Source organism: Toxorhynchites rutilus, chromosome 2, assembly GCF_029784135.1.
Source record: "Toxorhynchites rutilus septentrionalis strain SRP chromosome 2, ASM2978413v1, whole genome shotgun sequence".
In the NCBI taxonomy this organism is placed as follows: domain Eukaryota; kingdom Metazoa; phylum Arthropoda; class Insecta; order Diptera; family Culicidae; genus Toxorhynchites; species Toxorhynchites rutilus.
Window position 1 is genome coordinate 3,537,575 of NC_073745.1, and position 27,962 is coordinate 3,565,536.

General features: G+C 35.0%; 1 protein-coding gene across 6 annotated transcripts in view; it reads left to right on the plus strand.

Annotated features, from left to right (window-relative positions):
• LOC129764591 (protein kinase C, brain isozyme) overlaps positions 1-27,962 on the plus strand; it is a 323,054-nt gene that overhangs the window by 237,495 nt on the left and 57,597 nt on the right. For all 6 annotated transcript variants that reach the window (XM_055763813.1, XM_055763811.1, XM_055763816.1 and 3 more), the window contains one exon: positions 15,053-15,181. In XM_055763813.1, the coding sequence (XP_055619788.1) occupies positions 15,053-15,181 (129 nt within the window). The remainder of the gene's footprint in view (positions 1-15,052; positions 15,182-27,962) is intronic.

Genomic DNA, 27,962 nt, shown 5'->3' on the forward strand with positions numbered 1-27,962 from the left:
ATGCCAGATACATCAGTGAGTGAGTAATTTGGTCGCGTCCACAACTCAATCCGAAACGAAGACATGCAATGACACAAAACAAGGAAGAACAAACGATATTCATTGCTATACAAAACGATACTGAAAGTTTGCCTTCCTTACTTGCTTCTGACTTTAAACTTCTTCAGTTCATTCGTCTCTAACCTTCAAAAAGGCTCTTGGAAAACTTTACTTTATCCATAATATTACTCCTCCACCCCCATTGCCTTGAGAAAGACATTCGATCCCTCGCCGTTCAGCTCGCCCAGCAACGATGTTGTTCAGTCGATTTCCTCACGAAGAATGAAAGTTTGCTTCAGCGAGATGTTTATACTCTAGGCAAATATTCCCCTTCATTCTTCTTCTTTTCCTTTGCTCACGGAGACTTTACATCTTACGATTTCCCCTTCGTTGCTCGTCGATAAGTTGCTCGTTATTGACAGCTCTGTTCGGGAAAGAACACAAATGAACAGAATAAACTTCATATGCTTCCCATTTTCATCAATTTAAACCATATACAGACTATGGGATTGTAATGTATAGCATATCAAGCAAATCTTAGAGAATTTGCGATTCGTTTGGTATGTAAATCGCCAAAATTCGTTCGCGGCAAAAATAGTTATTAGCGTTAACTTTATTTCATAAAAACGTGACCTGTTTTCTGATTTGGCACCCTTAATTGGCACTTAAAAATAAAAACCGCAAATAAATTTTCTTTTGTAAATAAAAAAAGGCTTTTTTCTCAGTTGGCCATCCCTAGTGAGATGCATGTAAATGATGAAGGCGCTTAGTAAATCAGCAATGACATTTTATAAAAGAAATCTCCAAAACGGGTTCAAGCACGTTGCGTTTTTATATATTAGGTTGTGGCAAAAGAAATATTGGTGAAATCACAGAAATAATTCATTCAGTTCACTGGTGTATGATTGGTATACCGCATTCAAAGACGACTGAGAAGAGATGAAAGATTTACCACGTCAAGGACGACAAAATAAAAGAGATGGTGCTCGAAAATCGCAATTCAGGCTTGGGAGCGCTAGTCCGTGAATTAAATATGTCTCACGAGACCGATATTTTGGTTAATGTTTCGGGCATGGGAATACTCGCAGCACGGTTAGTGCCAAAATTCTAATTCCATGTTCGACCATCGTGTAGTTGTTGGTGACGAGACATGGACAACTTTTTCCTATTTCCGAAACTCAAATTACCGCATCGAGCAACCCGTTTCGATAGTATTGAAGACATAAAAACGAATTCACTGTCTGAACTGAAGGTAATCTATAAATATAGCTATTAAAATGTTTCGATGATTGGATTGTTGATTGAAAAATGTAAAAAAAAAGTATATTGCTTAACACATTGTTCACGAGTTTTCTCGTGTTTCGCGTTCCGTCTATTACGGATGAATCACGAAATAATCCGTGGTCTGCCGAGAATCTGACAAGGCCTACCGATGGCTTGCCTTCGTCTCATCCACGCCGGAGGAAACGATCTCATTCGTGGAATCCGAACAAATGAAGCCTACAAGTTTGCCCCAAAACGTGCGGTCCTTAATGGGTTAAGAAAGGGCCTATTTTGAAGGTAATATTTAACATAAATTTAGATGATAAATAAAGCATGTTTTTTAAAAAAAAAAAAAACTAATATATATTTGACAGATTGTTCAATCAACATTGTCGTGGGTCACAAATTCCACGAAATTGTTTAATTTATCTTCTCAGTCTGGCTTTTTTTTCTGATCAACTCATGTCAGATTCTCAGTAATTCATGTCTAGAGTGTTTTTGCAATGTAGGCCTTCGCGTGCAAGACGGATTCCATCATTCCTTTTTGATTCTTCTATCTTTCTATTTTATTAACAGATCAAGTTAACACACAACAAGCTGCTCGAGTACTTGATTACTGTATTACTGTATTGCACATTCTACGGCATCCAGCAAAAATTGCAAAACTTAACGTATACGTTTTACATTTATTGTTCGATATTCGTAATTTTTCACTTTAATAACTCTCTGTTTCTCTCTCTAACACATTCGATTGTTTACGTTTACGGGGAAATTTTCAAGTTTCAATGTCTTGTCTCAAAACTCCTACACTAGAATAAATCCTTTGTAACATGCACCTCATAATAAAGAGAAAATATGCTACAATCATTCATAAAAAATATATACAACAAGTTGCACCCTTTCCTTTCCGTTGTTGATTAATTTTTGGAAAATTGGGCATGATTTTGTTTCTTTAATCAGTTAATAGTTTCATACGCACAAAGTTGTAATAAATTATGAGAGTGTGCTGTCCACGAGTTGACGTGAGATCCTTAACTGTGATTGTCTTTCTATAGACTATACGATAAATGGAATGTTGCTGACATGTTCACTGACTGTACGAAATATTCGATCGAATTCTTTCACTCGATTACAAAAATCCCGCTCGGAACGCACCGTCGTTGCGTTGCATCTGCGATTGACGGATGGATCGCATCGTTTGCCGCCGATGCACATTTTTGTTGAGCCATGGTTGAATCAATCAAGTGTGTGTTTTTTCATGGTATGATTTTCCCTATTACTTCATCTCACCAAACCAAACTGTGACGAGAGCGGCATTCGGCACGTGCGTCGTTTCCCTATGGGCAACAAGTTGCGTTGCCCCCTTTCCGATGTGCTCTCATAGTGCACTCTTGTTCTACACCAAGATTGAATGACCATCTCCGTGCCGATCGTACCTCACGGTGTGCGATGATGCGGGGGGATGTGTGCAATGTTTGATGTCTTTCAGTTTTTCCGGATATTTTTTTCTCGGAAAAAACCTCCATCGACTTGTGGAACGGCGCAACAGACTAGTTACCAATGTTTCGGAAATCGTTTAATTTCAATCAACTTGATTGGACCCATAACGGTGCGGGCGATGAAAGGTATCCATTTCACAGAGCGCTTGATTGACCGAAATGGAATTGGACCTGGATGAACTGAATGGGTTGAAAAGAAATGGAAAATGTCTGCCGATAGATTGGATACAGGAGATAGAAAAATTTGTAGAGAGCAAACAACTGCTATTTTTGTCCCATTACTCAGTTCGAATCCCGCAGCATCACTCCAAAATGCTCCAACAGAAAAAGAAGAAGAGAAACGAAAATTATCTCCAGCCAGGCTGGAAGGAAAAATCCCATTATGAACGGCTTATGTTGTCACTCTTTCACAGAAAGTTAATTTATACCGCCTAACAAAAGTATCATAGGAGGAAGCTGGATGTTCGCGATGCTGATGTATCAAAGGGAGCAACACAAAATTGGGAACCAAAAAGTATCGAAAAGTTCGTTAGTACAATCGAAATAAATGCGATGACATTGTGGCTTCGGTTTCGGGAACGAACGAACGAACGTATGTGTGTCTACAGTATGAATATGGTTCCAAGGAGTTTTTGAAGCAGATAATGGAATTATTTTGCACGATGCTCGTTGAAATATGAACCAAGAAAAAGAGACTTAAAATTGCTTTCGGAGAACGGTTTGCAGATTTGTTTTATGTTCAACTCCGTATGCTGGTTCTCATGTTGGGACGCTCCACAATTGGTTTTGGGAGGGGGAAAAAGAATGAACTATCCCGAATCGGTTGAAGTTTGAATGCAACCCTAGTACTACGTGCGATTTTGGCATCAATGATATTGCCTCCCTTGCTTAGAGATCTCTCTCTCCCTAGAGGTTGGAAAGGGATAAAATATACATAGGTAGGAACGAACGGGGTATGTTCCGCTGGTTCGCCGAAAATGAGATTGTGAAAAAGTTATGAGATGTGTGGGTAAAATTTGTGGTATGACATTTGTGCTAAAAGCATCGGACATGGTTGCAAACGAACGTCGCAACAAAATAGGGTTATTCGTCTCGTTTTTTTGGGGTAGAGTTTGTCATGGCGTTGTAATTATGATGAGGAAGAGAGGAATGGAGTTTTGGAATTGATAATGTTGCTACGTTGCCCACTTGGGAGGTCGGATCTAACAACCAATCTGTGTTAGTCCTTGATGGTGACCTGTCCTAAATCGCTTCATGGTGTGATGTTTGACTTCAAAATTCGAACCATGACCCATTTTAAATTACCTTTTTAAGCTACCCTATTAATAATTTTTATTTAATTTTTTTTTCGATAATACCATGTGATATTTGGTTTTTCAAGCTTAAGCTTAACTTTTATTCAGACAAAGAGACAAAGAGACAAAGAGACAAAGAGACAAAGAGACAAAGAGACAAAGAGACAAAGAGACAAAGAGACAAAGAGACAAAGAGACAAAGAGACAAAGAGACAAAGAGACAAAGAGACAAAGAGACAAAGAGACAAAGAGACAAAGAGACAAAGAGACAAAGAGACAAAGAGACAAAGAGACAAAGAGACAAAGAGACAAAGAGACAAAGAGACAAAGAGACAAAGAGACAAAGAGACAAAGAGACAAAGAGACAAAGAGACAAAGAGACAAATACAACTGTTTTGAGATTCCAGATTCTAAATGAATCAAACTTCAATCAACAGAAGGAAGTGAAACATCATGAGGAAAGTTGGCTTCGTCTTCTAATTGAATTTATTCACCTTACTCAAACAGCAACACAATAAAGTAATATAAGCTATGTTCCAGAGTTCTTTATTATGCTTCGATATAAAGTACAATTTTGAAAGTAAAATGTACGTTATATCGAAGTTACCCTGTACCGGTTTGACATTTACAAAATTTACAAAATTTACAAAATTTACAAAATTTACAAAATTTACAAAATTTACAAAATTTACAAAATTTACAAAATTTACAAAATTTACAAAATTTACAAAATTTACAAAATTTACAAAATTTACAAAATTTACAAAATTTACAAAATTTACAAAATTTACAAAATTTACAAAATTTACAAAATTTACAAAATTTACAAAATTTACAAAATTTACAAAATTTACAAAATTTACAAAATTTACAAAATTTACAAAATTTACAAAATTTACAAAATTTACAAAATTTACAAAATTTACAAAATTTACAAAATTTACAAAATTTACAAAATTTACAAAATTTACAAAATTTACAAAATTTACAAAATTTACAAAATTTACAAAATTTACAAAATTTTCAAAATTTACAAAATTTTCAAAATTTACAAAATTTTCAAAATTTTCAAAATTTACAAAATTTACAAAGTTTACAAAATTTACAAAATTTACAAAATTTACAAAATTTACAAAATTTACAAAATTTACAAAATTTACAAAATTTACAAAATTTACAAAATTTACAAAATTTACAAAATTTACAAAATTTACAAAATTTACAAAATTTACAAAATTTACAAAATTTACAAAATTTACAAAATTTACAAAATTTACAAAATTTACAAAATTTACAAAATTTACAAAATTTACAAAATTTACAAAATTTACAAAATTTACAAAATTTACAAAATTTACAAAATTTACAAAATTTACAAAATTTACAAAATTTACAAAATTTACAAAATTTACAAAATTTACAAAATTTACAAAATTTACAAAATTTACAAAATTTACAAAATTTACAAAATTTACAAAATTTACAAAATTTACAAAATTTACAAAATTTACAAAATTTACAAAATTTACAAAATTTACAAAATTTACAAAATTTACAAAATTTACAAAATTTACAAAATTTACAAAATTTACAAAATTTACAAAATTTACAAAATTTACAAAATTTACAAAATTTACAAAATTTACAAAATTTACAAAATTTACAACATTTACAACATTTACAAAATTTACAAAATTTACAAAATTTACAAAATTTACAAAATTTACAAAATTTACAAAATTTACAAAATTTACAAAATTTACAAAATTTACAAAATTTACAAAATTTACAAAATTTACAAAATTTACAAAATTTACAAAATTTACAAAATTTACAAAATTTACAAAATTTACAAAATTTACAACATTTACAACATTTACAAAATTTTCAAAATTTACAAAGTTTACAAAATTTACAAAGCTTACAAAATTTACTAAATTTACAAAATTTACAAAATTTACAAAATTTACAAAATTTACAAAATTTACAAAATTTACAAAATTTACAAAATTTACAAAATTTACAAAATTTACAAAATTTACAAAATTTACAAAATTTACAAAATTTACAAAATTTACAAAATTTACAAAATTTACAAAATTTACAAAATTTACAAAATTTACAAAATTTACAAAATTTACAAAATTTACAAAATTTACAAAATTTACAAAATTTACAAAATTTACAAAATTTACAAAATTTACAAAATTTACAAAATTTACAAAATTTACAAAATTTACAAAATTTACAAAATTTACAAAATTTACAACATTTACAACATTTACAAAATTTACAAAATTTACAAAATTTTCAAAATTTACAAAATTTTCAAAATTTACAAAATTTTCAAAATTTACAAAATTTACAAAATTTACAAAATTTACAAAGTTTACAAAATTTACAAAATTTACAAAATTTACAAAATTTACAAAATTTACAAAATTTACAAAATTTACAAAATTTACAAAATTTACAAAATTTACAAAATTTACAAAATTTACAAAATTTACAAAATTTACAAAATTTACAAAATTTACAAAATTTACAAAATTTACAAAATTTACAAAATTTACAAAATTTACAAAATTTACAAAATTTACAAAATTTACAAAATTTACAAAATTTACAAAATTTACAAAATTTACAAAATTTACAAAATTTACAAAATTTACAAAATTTACAAAATTTACAAAATTTACAAAATTTACAAAATTTACAAAATTTACAAAATTTACAAAATTTACAAAATTTACAAAATTTACAAAATTTACAAAATTTACAAAATTTACAAAATTTACAAAATTTACAAAATTTACAAAATTTACAAAATTTACAAAATTTACAAAATTTACAAAATTTACAAAATTTACAACATTTACAACATTTACAAAATTTACAAAATTTACAAAATTTACAAAATTTACAAAATTTACAAAATTTACAAAATTTACAAAATTTACAAAATTTACAAAATTTACAAAATTTACAAAATTTACAAAATTTACAAAATTTACAAAATTTACAAAATTTACAAAATTTACAAAATTTACAAAATTTACAAAATTTACAAAATTTACAAAATTTACAACATTTACAACATTTACAAAATTTTCAAAATTTACAAAGTTTACAAAATTTACAAAGCTTACAAAATTTACTAAATTTACAAAATTTACAAAATTTACAAAATTTACAAAATTTACAAAATTTACAAAATTTACAAAATTTACAAAATTTACAAAATTTACAAAATTTACAAAATTTACAAAATTTACAAAATTTACAAAATTTACAAAATTTACAAAATTTACAAAATTTACAAAATTTACAAAATTTACAAAATTTACAAAATTTACAAAATTTACAAAATTTACAAAATTTACAAAATTTACAAAATTTACAAAATTTACAAAATTTACAAAATTTACAAAATTTACAAAATTTACAAAATTTACAAAATTTACAAAATTTACAAAATTTACAACATTTACAACATTTACAAAATTTACAAAATTTACAAAATTTTCAAAATTTACAAAATTTTCAAAATTTACAAAATTTTCAAAATTTACAAAATTTACAAAATTTACAAAATTTACAAAGTTTACAAAATTTACAAAATTTACAAAATTTACAAAATTTACAAAATTTACAAAATTTACAAAATTTACAAAATTTACAAAATTTACAAAATTTACAAAATTTACAAAATTTACAAAATTTACAAAATTTACAAAATTTACAAAATTTACAAAATTTACAAAATTTACAAAATTTACAAAATTTACAAAATTTACAAAATTTACAAAATTTACAAAATTTACAAAATTTACAAAATTTACAAAATTTACAAAATTTACAAAATTTACAAAATTTACAAAATTTACAAAATTTACAAAATTTACAAAATTTACAAAATTTACAAAATTTACAAAATTTACAAAATTTACAACATTTACAACATTTACAAAATTTACAAAATTTACAAAATTTTCAAAATTTACAAAATTTTCAAAATTTACAAAATTTTCAAAATTTACAAAATTTACAAAATTTACAAAATTTACAAAGTTTACAAAATTTACAAAATTTACAAAATTTACAAAATTTACAAAATTTACAAAATTTACAAAATTTACAAAATTTACAAAATTTACAAAATTTACAAAATTTACAAAATTTACAAAATTTACAAAATTTACAAAATTTACAAAATTTACAAAATTTACAAAATTTACAAAATTTACAAAATTTACAAAATTTACAAAATTTACAAAATTTACAAAATTTACAAAATTTACAAAATTTACAAAATTTACAAAATTTACAAAATTTACAAAATTTACAAAATTTACAAAATTTACAAAATTTACAAAATTTACAAAATTTACAAAATTTACAAAATTTACAACATTTACAACATTTACAAAATTTTCAAAATTTACAAAGTTTACAAAATTTACAAAGTTTACAAAATTTACAAAATTTACAAAATTTACAAAATTTTCAAAATTTACAAAATTTACAAAATTTACAAAATTTACAAAATTTACAAAATTTACAAAATTTACAAAATTTACAAAATTTACAAAATTTACAAAATTTACAAAATACAACTCGTTTCGCCGAGTTCGCTAGTTGAGCATAAATTAGAACAAATTTATAACAAAATGAGAATAAATTTACAACAAATAAGGAACAATTTGGGAACATATTGAAAATTAATTGAAATAAAAAAGAGAAACATACGAGAAGTAATTGAGAAAAAACAAATGATAATAAAATGAGAACATATTGACAGCAAATTGAAAACCAATTGAGAACAAATTGGGATCCAATTGAAAACAAATTGAGAACGAATTGAGAATAAATTAGGAACAAAGTGAGAATAAAATGAGCACAAATTCAGAAAAACATGAGAAAAAAATTACAAAAAATTAAGAATACATCGATAACAAATTGGGAATAAAATGAAATTGAAATTCAGAACGAATTCAGAACAAACTGGAAAACAATTTGACAACAAATTGAGAATATATTGAGAACATATTGACGACAAATTGAGGCCAAATTGAGAACATGTTGAGAACAAATTGGAAATCAATTAAGATCAAATTGCGAACAAATTAGGAAGAAATTGAGAACAAATTGAGAACGAATTAAGTACAAATTGGGACTAAATTAGGAACAAATTGAGAATAAGATGATAACAAATTGACAACAATTGTCAAGTTGATAACAAATTAACAACAAACCGACAACAAATTGACAGCAAATGGAGAACCAATTAAGAACAAATTGAGAAGAAATTATGAAGAAATTGAAAACGAATTGAGAATAAATAAAGAATAAATTGAGAATAAAATGATAACAAATTGACAACAAGCTAACAACAAATTTACAACGAATTGAGAAAAAATAAGAACGAATTGCTTATGAAAAAACTGATAACCAATTGAGAACGAATAGAGTGCGAATTGAGTGCGAACATGTTTACATAAATTGGGAACAAATTGAGAATAATATAATAACAAATTAACAACAAATTTAAATCCAATTAAGAACAACTTGAGAAGAAGTTATGAAGACATTGAGAACAAAATGAGAACAATTTGACAACAAATTGAGAGCAAATGGGGGACATATAATGGAAAAACTCAATCAATTAAGATCATATTGCGAACAAATTATGAAGAAATTGAGAACAAATTGAGAACGAATTAAGTACAAATTGAGAATAGATTGGGACAAATTGAGAATAAAATGATAACAAGTTGACAACAAACTGACAACAAATTAACAACAAACCGAAAACAAATTGACAACAGATTGAGAACCAATTAAGAACAAATTGAGAAGAAATTATGAAGAAATTGAGAATGAATTGAGTACGGATTGAGAAGAAATTGAAATTAAATTGAGAATAAATTGAGAACAAATTGAGAATAAATCTAGAATAAATTGAGAATAAAATGATAAACAAATTGACAACAAATTAACAACACATTTATAACGAATTGAGCAAAAATTAGAACGAATTGTGGATAAGTTATGAAGAAATTGATAACCAATTGAAAACGAATAGAATGCAAATTGAGAACATGTTTATATACATTGGGAACAAACTGAGAATAATATAATCACAAATTGACAACAAATTTAAAACCAATTAAGAATAACTTGAGAAGAAGTTATGAAGAAATTGAGAACAAAATGAGAACAATTTGACAACAAATTGAAAACAAATGGGGAACATATGATAGAAAAACTAAAAACGAATTAAGAACAAATTGGTAACAAATAGAGAGCAAATTGACGACAGATTAACATTGAATCGAGAACAAATTGAGATCGAATTTAGGATGACTTGAGAGCGAAATTATTGAATGAAGAATAGCAAATGCAGACTACAGACTAAATTGTAAACTTTGAAAAATTTGAGGAAAACCTAAAACTAAACAGGAAACAAACAAGGTAGGCAGTGAGCCGAATCGTCGAATAACTTCGACTTAGGAACAGTGTGATAAGTGTGTTTATAAGGTTTTCAAATAAACAGTCAGAAAATTATAAACAGTGAAACCAAGAAAAACAGGAATGGGAATATTAGAAACAATATATTTCTAGAAAATGTGAATCAAATAATTAGAACAAACATTTACATACCGCCAAACAATGCCGGGGGTTGTATAAAAACATGAAAAACTCATCATCAGTCTTCCGTGTTTCACATTGAACACTGGGTACGAGACGAACAGTGTTCTCCCTACTCTCGCAGTTTTATGTTTGCAGACAAACATTATTTTTTGTACCCGTTGTTTAAGAATGTGTCATGTTTGTTTCCCATGATGTTCAAACATGATGTTCAGTTTCTCTCGCATTTTCATCCCAAGCAACAGCAGTGTGTAGAGTAAAAGAAGCGAATTAGACAGCACACCACCACCACTCAACACACGGTGTGTTGGTGCGTTGATATGAAAAGGGAAGGGAAGCATTTATCATGACAATGGGTGCTTCATCTAAAATTTTGGGCAAATAAAATACACCTCTTTAACTGTTCTAAACAACATAAGCGTCAATTGATATCAGAGTTCTTCACAATTGATATCATTATTCAGTCCACGCATCAATTTATAAATTGAATTTATGTAACATCGGCTATTATCAGCTTTTTGAACAAGTACTAAAATTGAATAAAGCGTGGCGGAGATGTTTAGTTCTTCTTCTTCTTCAATGGCACTAACGTTCCTAGAGGAACTTCGCCGTCTCAACGTAGTATTACTTGCGTCATTTTTATTAGTACTTAGTTGAGATTTCTATGACAAATAACACGCCTTGAATGCATTCTGAGTGGCAAGTTCTAGAATACGCGTTATCACAGTGCAAGTCGGAGGAAATTTCTTTGACGAAAAATTCCCCCGACCAGAACGGGAATCGAACCCGAACACCCGGCATGTTAGTTATGACGCTAACCACTCGGCCAAGGGAGCACGGAGATGTTTAGTTACCCACATCAAAATACCAAGAATTGGTGTGAACTTTCCTGAAACTGCATCTAAAACATATTTTTGGGTATTTAACTATTTAGCCAGTATTTGTATGACGTCGCCCGCAGTGCAGTCGCTTCCCCAGACTTCAATTGGCAACATGCACGCAAAAAAATCTCATAGAAACTTCTTTCTATTCAGAGAATGTTTTCTTTGCACGAAACCAATGATTATATAATCAGACTTGCAAAATGTGCATGAACTCATAGCCTCTTAGTTCATGCAATTTTTGTAATGCGAACTAAATTTCAAGTTCGTTTCTGTGAAAAAGTATTCTACGAAGAAATATTTTAGGATGAATAATTTCTTTCCGTGCGTGAAAAGAAACGAAACGAAAGCAATGAATACTGCGACATCGGGTGATATGTTTGTACATGATGTTCGTGAATTATGAACATCGTGTTTGTTTACAATGTTTATGTTTGTGTATCATTGTTCGCGTTTGGGATAGATATTCAACACTAGCGAAAATCATGTTTGAATTCAAACAAAGACATGTAATTTTCACATCGGGTGGACATGTGTAAGTGTTTGTCGGAAGACTGCTCATCATTCATTGAAAACAATCGTCTTCAAAGTCACTTCTGAACTAATACACTTATGTCAACGAATATTCCTACCATCAAGATATGGTATCGGAGTTTATTCCAGATTATGTAACGTATTCTCTCTCATGCATTCTTCCCACTGAAAACAGGTCGATACTTTGAGTTTTAGACTGAGAAAAAAATCAGTCAGAACCGTATCATGTGAATACTGTGGTTGTTGGACAAATTTTTTTATGCTTTCGTCAGAATTAATGGTCCTATTGAAAGTCTCGATTTTTAAGAATCACTAAAAACAAAGTAGCTAATAAATTAAGGAGAAGCATTTCACTTTCCTTTTATTTATTCTGGGTCTGATTATCGAATACACTACGAATACACTTCACGGTGGAAACGGTATGAAACGCATTCGCGATGACAACGGTACGGTGTCGACATCTGGATGCGAGATTAGTTTCCCACTAAATTTATCATTATAATATCAAATTATCTTCAGATGAAATTTTTGTATGGGATTATTATACCACATGAAGAAAACAAAGTTCTCCACTCACATTGAATACCAGTTTGATACGAAGAAGATAATTTTCATTAATGATTTTTTATTTCAAAAGTGCTCATTCTGCCTGAAAACTCATCATTATCTTCGACACTTCACTAACTCGTAAAACGTAGTTCAATGGCGTGCCGTTATTTTCGTTTCCACCGTGAAGTGTATTCGAGAATCAGGGCCTCTAATACCGTAGTAATTTGCGGTAAATATTCGATCCATGCCGAGTGAACGAATTTGGTCTACATTAGGCGGAACAAATTATTTTGGCGCTGGCAGTAATCGCCAAAATTAAATTCAATTTATTTTCTCGCCAAAAATTGTCTCTGGCAGTTCATCCGATCCAATTTAGGTGTATCCCTAGGATTCGAATATCCGCCATTCTTCTCGTAGAAAATCGGGGAAAATAACACCGCCACCACCACCTACCACCGCTCCTTGGGTTTTCCGCTCCGACAGTTGCGCGGTTCGTCTCCCAGGAGTGGGCGAGGCGGAGTCTCTGTCACTTGAGCCATTGCTTCCGTGCTTTACGATAATGATTATTATTACACACTGCTAAAAGATGTAGGAGAGTCGAATTAAGACTGCTGCAGTGAAGTATTCCAAGTACGGGACGATAGGAACATTCCGGTGAAAAGAAAGAAGGCACCCCGGAGTTGAAAGCGAGGATGGCGAAAGGACGAGATGGAGGACAAAACATCATCCAATTTGAATTACGCTCCGGGAAAACGAGTGCCTTTACTTGCTACACATTTCTACTTTCGTGTTTCTTGTTGTACTTCGGGGGGTTCCCGGGAAAAGCTTCTCATGGTTTTCGAGTCCTTTCATTCGACGATGGCACAAACGGTACACGTCTGGTTTGATTACCGTTGGAAAAAATCCCACCAATAAGTAAACAGAAGTGTCAATTCGAAAGAAACACTTTTATTCGGTCCTAATATATCTTTCAATACAATATACAAACTTTCAGCATTCCAGATAGCCTGAGTCGCAACTTAAAAAAATGCGCTCATTGGGGCTCCTCTATCGGCCCTGATATCGCGCGCTAATGCTTCCCTTCATTTGCAGTGCTCAAATTTTGCTTCCAAATGTTTTTGTATGATCCTTCGATGTGGAAAACTAGAGTAAAAAAGGGTCCTTGGCTGCTGCCCCATTTTTCAGACTATGCTTATCAGGGTCCTTTTTCATTCATCTATTCACGCTTGACGGGGGTGGGAAAGGATGGGTTGGGTTTTGTACGTTTTCGACTCATCACTATGCACATACACACACACACACACACAGAACTCAGCTTGTGGCCGGGATAAAAAAGTTTACCCATTCCTGGGGTTAAGTTTCACTATCAACGCTTACACACCCCTTTCCCTCTTTCTCTTGTTTGCCGAGCGAACCCACATCTGAATTTGAACCGTTAAGAAATGGGAGATTAGGACAAGCTCTAAAAACTTGTAGGCACCAACTCTCGAAACCGAATACGTCTGGTTTTGAGGAATACCCGTTATTCACTTGTTTTTGTTTACTTGTTTTTGCCACTGAACACTAAAAAGCGAAAATCACATCTCCGCCAGAACCAGTTGGCTTTGCTTACTTGGATGGAACTTTTTTTCGTTGTGTCGCTATTTCACCGCTGTCTGCACCATCTCTGGGAACGCCTGGAAATGAAATAGTTCCTCCACAATGTCGGATGGAGCATTGTTCTCTCGTTGGTTTTGAAGAAAGTTAATAACGACAGAGGAAACGGTAGCAGCTGGGACTTGTTATGTCACTGGAATATGATGTAGTTATGACTGAAATGTTACCGATTTTTCCATGTCGTATGTGATATTAATTTCCTATTAAGTGTTCTACATATGTTGCTTGTTTTCGATCCTTCGTCTTCTCATTCTACATATTGATGATCGCTTGATGTTAACTGTAGTGTTGTCTACTATCTATGTAAATGTATTGTACTAAATAATCTCGACACACGAATAAACTATTTTTGTGGCTCTTTTCTTAACATTTTCTCATATTCCCGCACTATACCCTTGCTCCTCACTCCAAAAAAAATCGGAATAAAAGTAAAATACACCCTAATCATTCGCTGCCGATAAATCTCATCATTCTCTAAATTCATTCTGAAACATTGTAAAATTATCGTCATATTTTTGGGTTCTGTTTTCCTCGATTTCACCCATCTTCTTTTCGGTGTGCCCGCCGGTAATAGAAAAAGTTAACCGGGAGCGAAGTTTTGCTAATCTTTTTTTTCTTCTTGTCCATTTCAATTCGATGAAATGATCAACGACCCCCGGAAACCCGAAACGGAACTGAAACGCAGCATGTGATATGAACGTACACAAACGGTGCGAGGAGAGCGTGCCGAATCTGTGCGGATGTGACCATACCGAACGGCGAGGACGCATCCAGCTGGCCACTTCGAACCAGGGCAACAAGCTCAACATTGAAGGTAAGCTAGCTAAACTGAACACAATGTTTTCTTTTTTCCAAAGCACACATTTCGAAGGGACTAATAATATCCGAATGTCAGAAGATTTCTTTGCGTTTTCCATCTGAGTGAAAAAGTGTAACGTCGTCGGCAAAAAACCTCTTACATTCGAACACTTTAAGGTGAAGGTGGAAGCTAGCCACAAATGGCTGCCAAAATGGCGCTCATTTCTTTCATCTCTCTCCCTTACCCCTCGCCCGAAAATCAAAAATTTTGCGAAACAGGAAGGAAATGATCGTTTGCACACACTTCCCACCAAGTAATATTAACCAAAATCTAATCGATTACTCACCAAATATGAAATTTTCATCTGCCGTCACAATGTATAGTGGAAAACGTCGTAAAACTCAAGCTAGTGCTCTGAAAGTTAACTTTTCATTATTCAATTTTCCGCAATGGTTTTGTTTGTACTGGTGAAAACATCGTTACTTTTTCGACACTGATGCCAACAACATCATCGAATCAGCTATAAAAACCATTCAATAAAATGTTATTCCTGAGTCATAGCGTTTCAGGTCATGAAAATTAATAAAATAAAATTGTGTTGATATCAATACAATTATTATTTTTACGTTTAATGGGTTTATAATGTAAGTTTTAGCAACTTTAACATTTGTTAAGAAAAATGTATTGCAAAGCTCGGTACACTGCCACGGCTGCCTATACTTTCAAAAATAGTAAACGGAAAAGTATTACATTCAATCAAAATGACTCGGCCAACGAAGAGAAGGGTTAAGGCTCTCCAACGTGAATATGTGAAAACAATACGATCAACAAAACGTGCGGAAAAACTTGTTAATACTAAAAGAGCCCCAATTCACATGTGTTACATATTTGCTCATGTTACGCTCGCGTATAATCAGAATTTTACTTCATATGTAAATACATTATATTTGCAATTGTTCATCGGAACACATCGTTCAAACATTTTACTTCAGTATTGATTTTTTTTTTTTTATTAAATCGTTTATTTTTACAGGCTTAGTTACATAAGTTTAAAGGAGCCAAACTCCTATCTGTATAGTTACAAGTATACATGAACATTTTTTATTAATTCTAATGTTAATGAAGTAGAGAACCGATTACTCGCGGCTTGCTCGAGTTTAGAAGGGTGACATTTTGTTTCAGGAAAAGGATGGGATATAAGGATATGTTGACAATGTTCACACTCACATTCGCACTCACATTCATCATACTCAATTCTTAAGCCTATCTTATATCTAACATGTATTTACATTTCACCTTATTCTATTGTTAGTAAGAAGGGATTTGATTTCTTGCGAAGGAAAAGGAAAAGGAGAATATAAGGATATAAGGACAATCATACACGAAGATCGATAGCTTTTAGGAAGACATATATTTGGGACATGTAATCAAGGTCTAACCGAGCCAACACATCTCTCACCGGCACATTGGGCTGCCTTCCTCTAGCCCGAAGAGAGTTTTCTAAATTCGATCTGGCAACAAGATACTCCTCGCACGACCAAACAACGTGTTCGATGTCGTGGTAACCTTGGCCACAAGCACAGATATTGCCTTCGGCAAGATTAAAACGAAAGAGTAGCGCGTCTAACGAACAGTGATTGGACATGAGTCGAGAGAAGGTGCGAATAAAGTCCCGACTTAAGTCCAGACTTTTGAACCATGGTTTGAGGCTAACCTTAGGGATAATCGAGTGAAGCCACCGACCCAATTCATCTTCGTTCCACTTACGTTGCCAGTTAGCGATGGTATTTTTACGGACTAAAGAATAAAATTCATTGAAAGCGATTTGACGCTGATAAATATCGCCTTCAATTGCACCTACCTTTGCTAATGAGTCAGTCCTCTCATCACCCGGAATTAAGCAATGTGAAGGGACCCAGACAAAGGTAATGACATAACAGCGTCTGGATAAAGCACTCAAATTTTCTCGTATTCTCTCAAGGAAGTACGGCGAGTGCTTTTCCGGCCTCACTGAACGGATAGCTTCGACAGAGCTAAGACTATCCGTTACAATGTAATAGTGTTCAACAGGTCGTGAGGCGACGCTGTCCAGCGCCCAGTGTATCGCTGCCAATTCAGCAATATACACTGAGCAAGGATTCTGAAGACTGTGGGAGGTGCTAAAAATTTCGTTGAACACTCCAAATCCTGTGGACTCATTCATAGAGGACCCATCAGTAAAGAACATATTATCACAATTGATACGCCCATATTTTGCATTGAAGATCGTAGGAACGATCCCCGATCGATGATAATCTGGAATTCCATGGATTTTCTCCTTCATGAACAGATCAAAATGTACAGAGGAATTGATGTAGTCAGGAAAACAAACACGGTTGGGAGTATACGAAGAAGGATCAACCTGCATGGAGATGAATTCATGATATGAGTTCATGAATCCTGAATGAAAATTTAGCTCGATAAGCTGCTCAAAATTTCCGATCACCAATGGGTTCATAACCTTACACCGGATGAGGAACCGAAGAGATAATAAATTGAAGCGATCTTTTAGTGGGAGTAGGCCTGCCAAAACCTCGAGACTCATGGTATGCGTTGAGGGCATACATCCCAACGCAATACGGAGACAAAGATACTGAATTCGCTCGAGTTTAATGAGATGTGTTTTGGCAGCTGATTGAAAACAGAAACTGCCATACTCCATCACTGAGAGAATAGTTGTTCGATACAACATTATAAGATCTTCGGGATGGGCTCCCCACCAGGTGCCGGTAATTGTACGGAGAAAGTTTATTCTTTGTTGGCATTTTTTACTCAGATACCTAATATGGGCCCCCCAAGTACATTTGGAGTCGAACCAGACCCCAAGATACTTGAATGACATAGCATGAGTGATCGGTTTACCCAAAAGTTGAAGCTTTGGTTTTGCTGGTCTATGCTTCCTAGAAAAAACCACCATCTCTGTTTTCTCCGTGGAGAATTCGATCCCTAGCCCAATGGCCCAGGTTGAAAAATTGTTCAAAGTATCTTGTAAGGGTCCTTGCAGGTCGGATTCGTTTGATCCTACGACAGACACCACTCCATCATCTGCAAGTTGTCTTAGGCTGCAATTTTGTGTAAGACAATTGTCGATAGCGCTTACATAGAAGTTGTACAAAAGGGGGCTTAAACATGAGCCCTGGGGGAGGCCCATGTAGGAGACCCGATTTACTGTCGAATCCCCGTGAGAAAAGTTCAACTGTTTCTCACAAAGCAAGTTATATAACATATTATTCAACAGAGGCGGCAGACCCCGAGAGTGTAATTTGTCTGACAAAACCTCTATTGAAACAGAATCAAAGGCCCCCTTTATGTCCAAGAATACTGAAGCCATTTGTTTTTTTTCGGCGTAAGCCATTTGAATTTCTGAAGAAAGCAACGCAAGGCAATCATTCGTCCCCTTGCCCCTTCGGAACCTATATTGTGTATCTGAGAGTAAGCCATTCGTTTCAACCCAACGATCAAGGCGAAACAAGATCATTTTCTCCAACAATTTCCGTATACAAGACAGCATTGCTATTGGGCGGTACGAATTGAAGTCGGACGCGGGCTTTCCGGGTTTTTTAATAGCTATAACTCGTACTTGTCTCCAATCATCTGGAACAATATTATGCTCCATAAACCGATTGAATAAATTCAACAAGCGATGTTTCGCCACATCAGGGAGGTTTTTTAACAAGTTGAACTTAATTCTATCCGTTCCTGGAGTCGAATTGTTACAAGGAGAGCAAGAGAGAATTCTACCATCGAAAACTCGGAATCAAGATCGCACCTATCTTGTGGTATATCTCGAACAATTTTTTGCACAGGAACGGAATCGGGACAAACCTTCCGTGCAAAATTAAAAATCCATCGATGTGAATATTCTTCGCTTTCATTCGATGAAGAGCGATTTCTCATGTTTCGAGCCACTTTCCATAATTTTTTCATTGACGTTTCTCGTGACAAACCTCCCACGAAATTTCGCCAATAAGCACGTTTTTTCCCTTTGATCAAGTTTTTAAATTGATTTTCAAGGTCCAAATACGTTTGAAAATTCTCAATGGTTCCACGTTTTCGAAAAGCTTTAAATGCGTTCGATTTATCCTGATAAAGCTTGGAACATTGGCTATCCCACCATGGATTGGGAGGCCTTTGACGAAAAGTGGAGCCTGGGATGGGTTTCGTTTGAGCGCGAACCGCGCTGTCATAGATCAAACGAGAAATGAAGTTAAACTCCTCCAATGGAGGCAAACCATCTCTGGAATTGATGGCTAGAGCAATCGCGTCCGCATATTTTTTCCAGTCAATGTGTCTTGTGAGGTCATATGCCATGTTTATAGATTCAGAAGAATTCGACCCAATGGTGATGGAAATTTTGATTGGCAAGTGATCACTACCGTTGGGGTCCTGGATTACATTCCACTTGCAATCTAACGATAGTGAATTCGAGCAAAGCGAGAGGTCAAGAGCACTTGGGTTAGCAGGAGGTTTAGGTACACGTGTTGTTTCCCCAGTGTTCAAAACGGTCATATTGAAGCTGTTACAAAGGTCATATATCAACAATGAACGATTGTCGTCGTACTGTTCCCCCCAGGCAGTTCCGTGAGAGTTGAAGTCTCCCAATATTAATCGTGGCTCATGAAGGAGTGAGCACATGTCAACAAGTTGATTGCGGCTAACCGCTGCTCTCGGAGGCCAATACAAGCTGACAATACAGAGGTCTTTGCCTCTGATGTTTGCATGACAAGCAACAGCTTCGATCCCTCCAATAGGTGGAAGGTCGATTCGAAAAAATGAGTGGCACTTATTGATTCCCAATAGTACTCCTCCGTATCTGTCATCGCGGTCCAAGCGTATAATATTAAAATCGTGGAAAGAGATATCATCTCGCGAAGAAAGCCAAGTTTCGGACAGAGCAAAAACATCACAATTGAAGTTATGAATTAAAAATTTGAATGTATCCAATTTAGGGATAAGACTACGACAATTCCACTGTAAAACAGTGATATCTCCGACCTCTCTATTTAAATTAGACATCAAGAGAGATAATCATTGCAAGGAGGGGCCATGTTTGCATCAATTGTTGCAGAATTGTCTTTAATACTGGAAGCATTGAGATGACAAGGGTTCTGATGGAGTCGGAAACATTAAAACACTTGAAGATTTGGTCCAAAAGGTCAGACAACTTTATAAATCCCGATTGGGAAGTTGAACTGGACGGAAAAACAGGGACAGTTGGGGTTTTTGATGTCCCCTCGAGTGCTGGGCCATTCGAAGGTGAATTATTCCCACGGAAACCAGGAGGAACCTGATTTTGCTTGTCCGCGGTATCACCGGAGGGGCTTGTCCTTGAACTTTGGGAGTGGTCACATTTTTGCGCCGGGGATTCCTTTGGAAAATGAACGGTGTGCCCCCGTTAGCTGTGTCCGCTTCTATTTCGTCAACGGGCAACGTGGCGAAGACATTTTGTGTGTTGATTGGTTGTTGTTGTTGGGCCAGTGGAGAAGCGCCCTTTAAAATATCCGCAAAAGTGCGTTTCGAGCGTTCCTTCAAAGAGCGCTTCTGTTTCTCCCAGCGACTCTTGTAAGTTTCACAAACTGAGAGCTCGTGTGGGGATCCCCCGCAATATGGACATTTATGCTCAGTCGCACTGCAGGATTTCCCCTCATGTTGCTCTCCGCAAGTGGCACAGCGCTCCTTGTTGGCACAATAATCTGAAGTGTGACCAACTGACTTGCATTTTTGGCAAGTCATGGGCTTTGGCACGAAGAGTCGCACAGGCAATCTCAATTTGCCCACCATGACGTAGTCAGGTAGAGCGGAACCAGCAAAAGTTACTCGGAACGAGTCTGACGGCGTGAATTTAGTTTTTCCCTCTTCTTGGGATACTTTTCCTAGTTGGCGGCTGTCCAAAATTTTAACACCCACCAACGGGAGTCTTTTAAATTTACCAACTCCTTCTTTTATCATTTCGCACGTCAGACCAGTTTCAGTTACCACCCCCGAGATTTCTACGTCATGGGAGGGCACGTAGACGCGATACTCTAGGGAGAATCTCCCGTCGATCACAATTGCATTCGCGTGTTTCCGATCACTCACGACAACACGCAGTTTGTTCGGTCTAACCTTAGAGATTTCGACCACGGAGGAATATAATCTTGCCAGATCTTTCGAAACCTGAATGACATTAATTGACTTTCCTTTTGGTTTAGGCCGGAAAAAAACAACCCATGGACCAGCTCCAAGTGCATCGTCTGGATAGACCTTGACACGAGGAGAGGAAACAACTGAGGGGGAGGACGAGGTCGATTGTTGAACGGGAGCGGGATCAGTAGGGCTGGGAGGCAAGTTTGGTAGTAGAGCGGAAGCTGAAGCGGGAGATTGAGGGGGCGAAGAGGAAAAGTTTGCCAATTTTCTTGAGGGGGGCTTGTTAAGGTAGATTACCTCTTTCTCTGAAGAGACATCTTCTGAGGGGGGAACGCGTTTAAGCGACTTCCCAGCCCCCGTTGTAGCTAGTGAGGAGGAAACAGTAGTTTCAATCTCCATGTCAACATGACCTTCTGCCATTACGGCAGATATAAAATAATATAATTTTTTTTTTGTATTTCTAAACCTAATATATATTATACCTAAATCGCACACCAATGCGAATGAAATGAAACGGTATCCCAATCGAACCGCGTGGCAATCGCTCGGCACAGATGCAACGGTATATCGCACCACAACACGATGATGGAATCGATGACGATGCTAAAGCACACAGCGATGACACGGCACACGCACCGCGTCCGCTGTGGAGGACTTCTTCCTCACGCTGGTAGTGATTGCTGCTCTCCTCACTCGCGCAATAAAGTATTTCGCCCGTTAGGGCGAAATAACTTCACCAGCCACGAACTGATAACGGTATAATCTCCACTCTACAAAAGACGCGAACAAATTTGCGACCGATGTCTTCGGACTGCGCGAGCTGAATGAGTATTGAATTGTTATTTTTTTAAATGTATTCTAAGACTCGTGTCAGTGAAGCGTCACACAGTCTGATAAGTGAATTGATCTATTTACGTGCAAAGATCAAAACAAACGGAACAAATTGATCTTCTCTCACCAACACTATTACCCATTTTACCAGTGGTTTTACCTATACTACTACAAAGGCTTGCTTCCACCTTCACCTTAAGCCTGCCAGTTTTTTTTATCGACCAGTTTGGTGAAATGTTCTTCGCTTCGCTTTTTCTAGCGAAACAAAAATCTCGGTTGAAGTGATGTATACAAAGTGGAGAATGGTACACCCAAAATTGATTTTCAGCTCATGTTTTGTCATCCCGATTTATTACATTAAATGAGCGTAAAAATGACAGAAAATGTCATGACTCTCAAATACTGGTATTTGTATAATATATATATGGTACGGCAATATAAGATTAATACGAGTGAGAGAAACAAGAGACACGTTTCGAATAAACGTGCATTACTTGGCCACGGCCCAGACCGAGATGGATATATATCTCCTTTATGCTGGAAAGGAAAGTGTTTTCTATGAGTAAAATTAGAAAACACTTTCCAACTTCAATTTGTAATGAGATGTAATACTATTACGCTTCTTGGTTCGATTCCCGTTGACGTGGTTTGGAAGATGAAAAAAGAAAAAAAGAAAGAGATGTCTGCTTCCATACATACAAACATTTTAAAGCGTTGGAAGACAGATTACATTATTTGCTCATTTGACGCTACAAGGCATGAAAAGACATGGTCTCTGCCGAAAATGAAATGCTTTCTAGCAACGCTAGTTTGGGTGTAGCTATCTTCGTCTATGAGTCTCAATTATCGTGGCCCTTTATCACCTCAATTATCGTGGTCAGGCACGAAACATTAAAAAAATCCAAGAAGGTTATAAAGCTTGTTTTATAAACGAAGATAATCATTGAGCATAATTTTAAAATTTCGACCGATCTCTTTTGCATCTCTAGGAGCTCAGAATAATTGAGTGGTTCTATAGTTATGAAGCGGAGTGTATAGATCATCATCAGACACGATTTCTGCTCAAACATGTTTCACAACTTACAAGAAATATGTCACTCTGATACATATGTGATAGAATACATATTCGATATGGAACTGAATTTTAACTCATAACTTTTATTTCACAATGTGCTTATTACATCTCAGAATCCATTCCATGTTTGTCGCCAAGGCGAAATAAGAGCAAACAAGCCGATTGGATTGCAGAATGCAAAATTGCGCTTCGTTTGGGTATAGACGAATTTCATGCCAACTCGACTGGTCGTTGGCAGCACCATCTCAGATAGTAGTGAAACGTTGTGGGGGTACGGACATGGGTCATTTAAGCAACTTTGCATACTTGAAATATTCGAAAAACAATTAGACTACCTTTTGGAATAAGCCAATTTTTCCTAAATTTTAAGAAAAATTTATAACTTAAAAACTATGATACCTACAATATTCATGTCAAAGGATGAAATGTAGGAAATTGTTCAAAATTTCATGAAAAAATACCAAAAAAATTTTGGAAAAAATTTCGCTGAAAAAAAGTTATTTTAAAAATTAAAATTCATTTTTCTCAAAAACGTATTTTTTCAAAATTGCCAAAAATATATATCTGAATAGCTTAAAATTTCCAACAAGTCGTCCATACATCGAAAGATGGGCACTTTTGCAGGGGAAAAGATTTTCTAAAAACAACTTTTTTATATTTTCTTTGAAAAAAATATAACTAATCCTAATTTTGTTTAAAATCAAGATAGCGATATAGTGTATTCGACAAAGTTTTAGATCTTATTAAAATGTGAACTTTTGTTGGAGACGTCAACTTTCTATCTGTTGTAGTTTTTGGAATATAAGTCATTTTTGAATGAAGACTCCTGAAAAAAATTATGTTTTGCTCGTAACATTTTTGTGTGTAAATTCTCACGTTTGACATGTTTCCAAATAGAGAAAAGTTAGCAGAGCATGTGAATTGCGATAATTTATAAATAAAAATGTTACGAATTGAACATTAATCGTATTTTTTCAAAGAAAAAAATTAAAAAGTTGTTGTTCGAAAAACTTTATCCACGTAAATGTGCCCATCGTCCGATGTATGGAAAACTTGTTGGAAATTCTAAGGGCTATTTATATCTATATTTTTCAGAATTTTGAAAGCATGTTTTTGAGAAAAATGAATTTTAACTTTCAAAATATTTTTTTTCCAATGACATTTTTTTCCAAAAAATTCTTTGATAATTTTTAATGAAAACCTAAGTAATTTTCTTTATTTCATTCTCTGACCATCTTTTTGTAGATGTTATAGTATTTAAACTAATATTTTTCGAAAAAAAAGTTGAAAAGACTCAAAATTTAAAAAAAAACCCTACAAAAAAATATCAGACTTACAAAATTTTAGTCAAAGAATGGAATATAGGAAAATATTTTTCGTTAAAAATTATCAAATAAATTTTGGGAAAAAATCATTGGAAAAAAAATATTTTGAAAATTAAAATTCATTTTTCTTGAAAACATATGCTTTCAAAATTCTGAAAGAAATAGATATAAATAGCCCTTAAAATTTCCAACAAGTTTTCCATACATCGGACGATGGGCACATTTACATGGAAATTTTTTTCGAACAACAACTTTTTAATTTTTTTCTTCGAAAAAAAAAATGATTAACGATAATTATCGTAACATTTTTATGTATTAATTATCGCAATTTATATGCTCTGCTAACTTTTCTCTATTTGAAAACATGTCGAGAACATGTCAAACGTGAGAATTTACACACAAAAATGTTACGAGCAAAACATATTTTTTTTCAGGAGTCTTCATACAAAAAATGACATATATTCCAAAAACTGTAAAAGATAGAAAGTTGATGTCTTCGATAAATGTTTATATTTTAACAAGATCTAAAACTTTGTCGAATACACTATATCGCTATCTTGACTTTAAACAAAATTAGGATAAGTTGTATTTTTTTGAAAGAAAACATGAAAAAGTTGTTGTTCGAAAAACTTTTTCCCTGTAAAAGTGCCTGTTCAATACATATCTGAAAACTAAAATGAAATTTGTAAATATATAAATACTCACATACACAATACACTCACCATACACTTAGAAAATAAGATACACTAAAATGGAATACTTACCAGTTTTTTACACGCCGCACACACTGTGCGAATCCAAGAACTGACAACAAAACACGCATTGTTTACTATACACAAAACCACCAGACACAACAAAATTACGATTGTAAATAGGAAGACAAGAGAAAAACAGTATACAAATAGACGTGTAAACAAGTTGGATTAACGAACGGACGGTGTTCATAAGTTTTAATTTGAAGAAACTATTCGAGAATTCGGTGCAGGTGTTTCGAGTCAGTCAAGAATAATTCACGTTCGGTAAAAGTACGAAAAAAAAGGTGCCGCAAGTGAATAAATCAGTACTGCGGCAATCAGTGCTTGAACATAATTTGGTCCTTCGAGCCGGATTAGTGTGCAGTAAAGTTTGTGAACATTATACATCGTGTTTACAAACAAGCAGATTGATCGCGAAAAGATAATTTTCGATCAAGTGGTGACTGAAAGTGCTCAGAAAATCACCGTCGTTAGTGTCCCCGAGTGAGAATTCGCCATCGTGAAAGTGTTCCCTCCAAGAATCCGCCATCGGGAAAAATATATCGCCACCGTAAGTACAGTATTGTGCAGTGAACAAACAACAGCAACAAGCGACAGAATCATTCACAGCGCCGGCTGTTTTGTTCGCTGTTTGTTTTGGTCGTTCTGCAGCGAAGACGGTGTGCCCGATAGGCGATTAAAGTGAAGAAAATATTTCTGGCAAAGTTTTCACAAAAATAAACTGAAATTGATTTCGATTGTGGAGAAGTGATTCTTGGAGGTTGAATTAGTGCGCGAACCGGGAGTGACACTACCGAAAGAAAGGAAAATGGCGGAAAGAAATAGTGCGAAAAAAAAGTTGGCCGTAGCCACCGAAGCGGAAGAAAGTGGGAATGCAATAAGTGAGCTGGAGCATACCAAGGACAACATCGTCGATTCTTTGGGGTTGCTGGAATATTACGTGAAGGAGTTCGATAAAACGGAGAAGATACAAGGTCAGGTAGGAGCGCGGGCAGAGAAGTTGGAGCAATTCTACAACGATTATCGTCGGATCGTTGCGAAACTGGAAAATTTCTCCACCGAAGAGGAGCCCGTCGACTTAAAAGGTGAGCGTATCGATTTTGACACCAGATATTATGCGCTGCGGGCGTTTTATATGAACAAATTGAGTAAATCCAGTGGTTCAGCGTCCGTAAATCCCCAGTCTTCGGTGAGACCACTCAACATACGACTTCCGGAGATAATTTTGCCGAAGTTCAGCGGGAGATTAGAGGACTGGTGTGTTTTCCGAGATACGTTTGAGTCAGCGGTTGGTTCTCGCGACGATATCAGCGCGGTCGAGAAGATGCACTACTTGAAGGGTCTAGTGCAGGGAGAAGCAGCGCGAATCCTCGACCCGATAAGAACCAGCGAGCAGGGATACAAGGATGTCTGGCGATCTTTGCGTCTGCGGTTCGAGAACAAACGACAGCTGATCAAATGCCACATCGGTGCACTCTTCGATACTCCAACGATGCGCAAGGAGAGTGCTGAAGAACTTCTGGCCTTGGTGGACCGTTTTGAACAGCAAATTTCCGTCCTCAAGAGTTTGGGAGAACCAGCCGATTGATGGAGTTCTCTTCTGGTGTATCTATTGTCTGTCCGCCTCGATCCGAGTACGCTACGAGAATGGGAGAATCACTGTGCCAAACTTGACGCCGATAACATCGCCGCTGTTCTTGGAGGTACCGCCCGAGATGTCGACCATATCAACGAGGATTCAACAGCAATGCTTTCGTACGTTTCCATGGTCAATTACCTCCAGAATTACGCTCGAGTGTTGCAAGCCGTCTCTCCCATCGTCTCACAGTCTGCTCCATATTCCAAACCGCCCCGCCCTCTGCCTCCACCTACCAAGTTCGCTTCGTTTCCTGCAGCAGCACAGTCCGAATCGTCCAGATCAGCTGCAGCCAATGTCATCCAGTCGTCGAAACCATGCGCCAAGTGCGGTCAGGCGCACTGCCTGTACCAATGTCCCGAGTTCCGCAAGATGAACGTCGCCCAACGATCGCAGCTCGTGCGACAAAACCGGCTGTGTATGAACTGCATGCGCTCGAATTCTCACTACGCGAGGACCTGTTCTGGCCAGAGATGTCGTGTGTGCTCCAAGAAGCACCATACTCTTCTGCACTTGGATTCTGACGATTCAGGTGTCGATTCTGGCAGTCAGTCCTCCAACACCAGCTGCTGCGTGGCACTCCAACAACACTCTACCGTTCCGCAACCCCAGATCGCTCCCGCTCAGCAATTCACGAAGTCCGCCACCTCAGTCGCCGTCCAGCAACAGTATCCCTCTACTTCGAACAATTACAATGTCCATGGCTCTTCTGGAAACCCACAGTACACTCTTGTTACGCATTCTGCGGGGACGATTCCAGAAGCCGTCTTCTTACCAACCGCCATGGTAAACATCAGGGACAGTAGAGGTCGAGTTTGCACCGTGCGCTGCTTGTTGGACTGTGCTTCACAGCGTAGTTTTGTGTCGAAGGCTGTGTGTGATCGACTGAAGCTTCCAGTTGTCCATCTACCACATCCTGTCACCGTCAGCGTAATTGGAAATGCTACGACGTCGGTTGAGTTCCAGTCCACGTTGAGTATCTTCTCGCGAGTGTCGCCGTGACGGTACT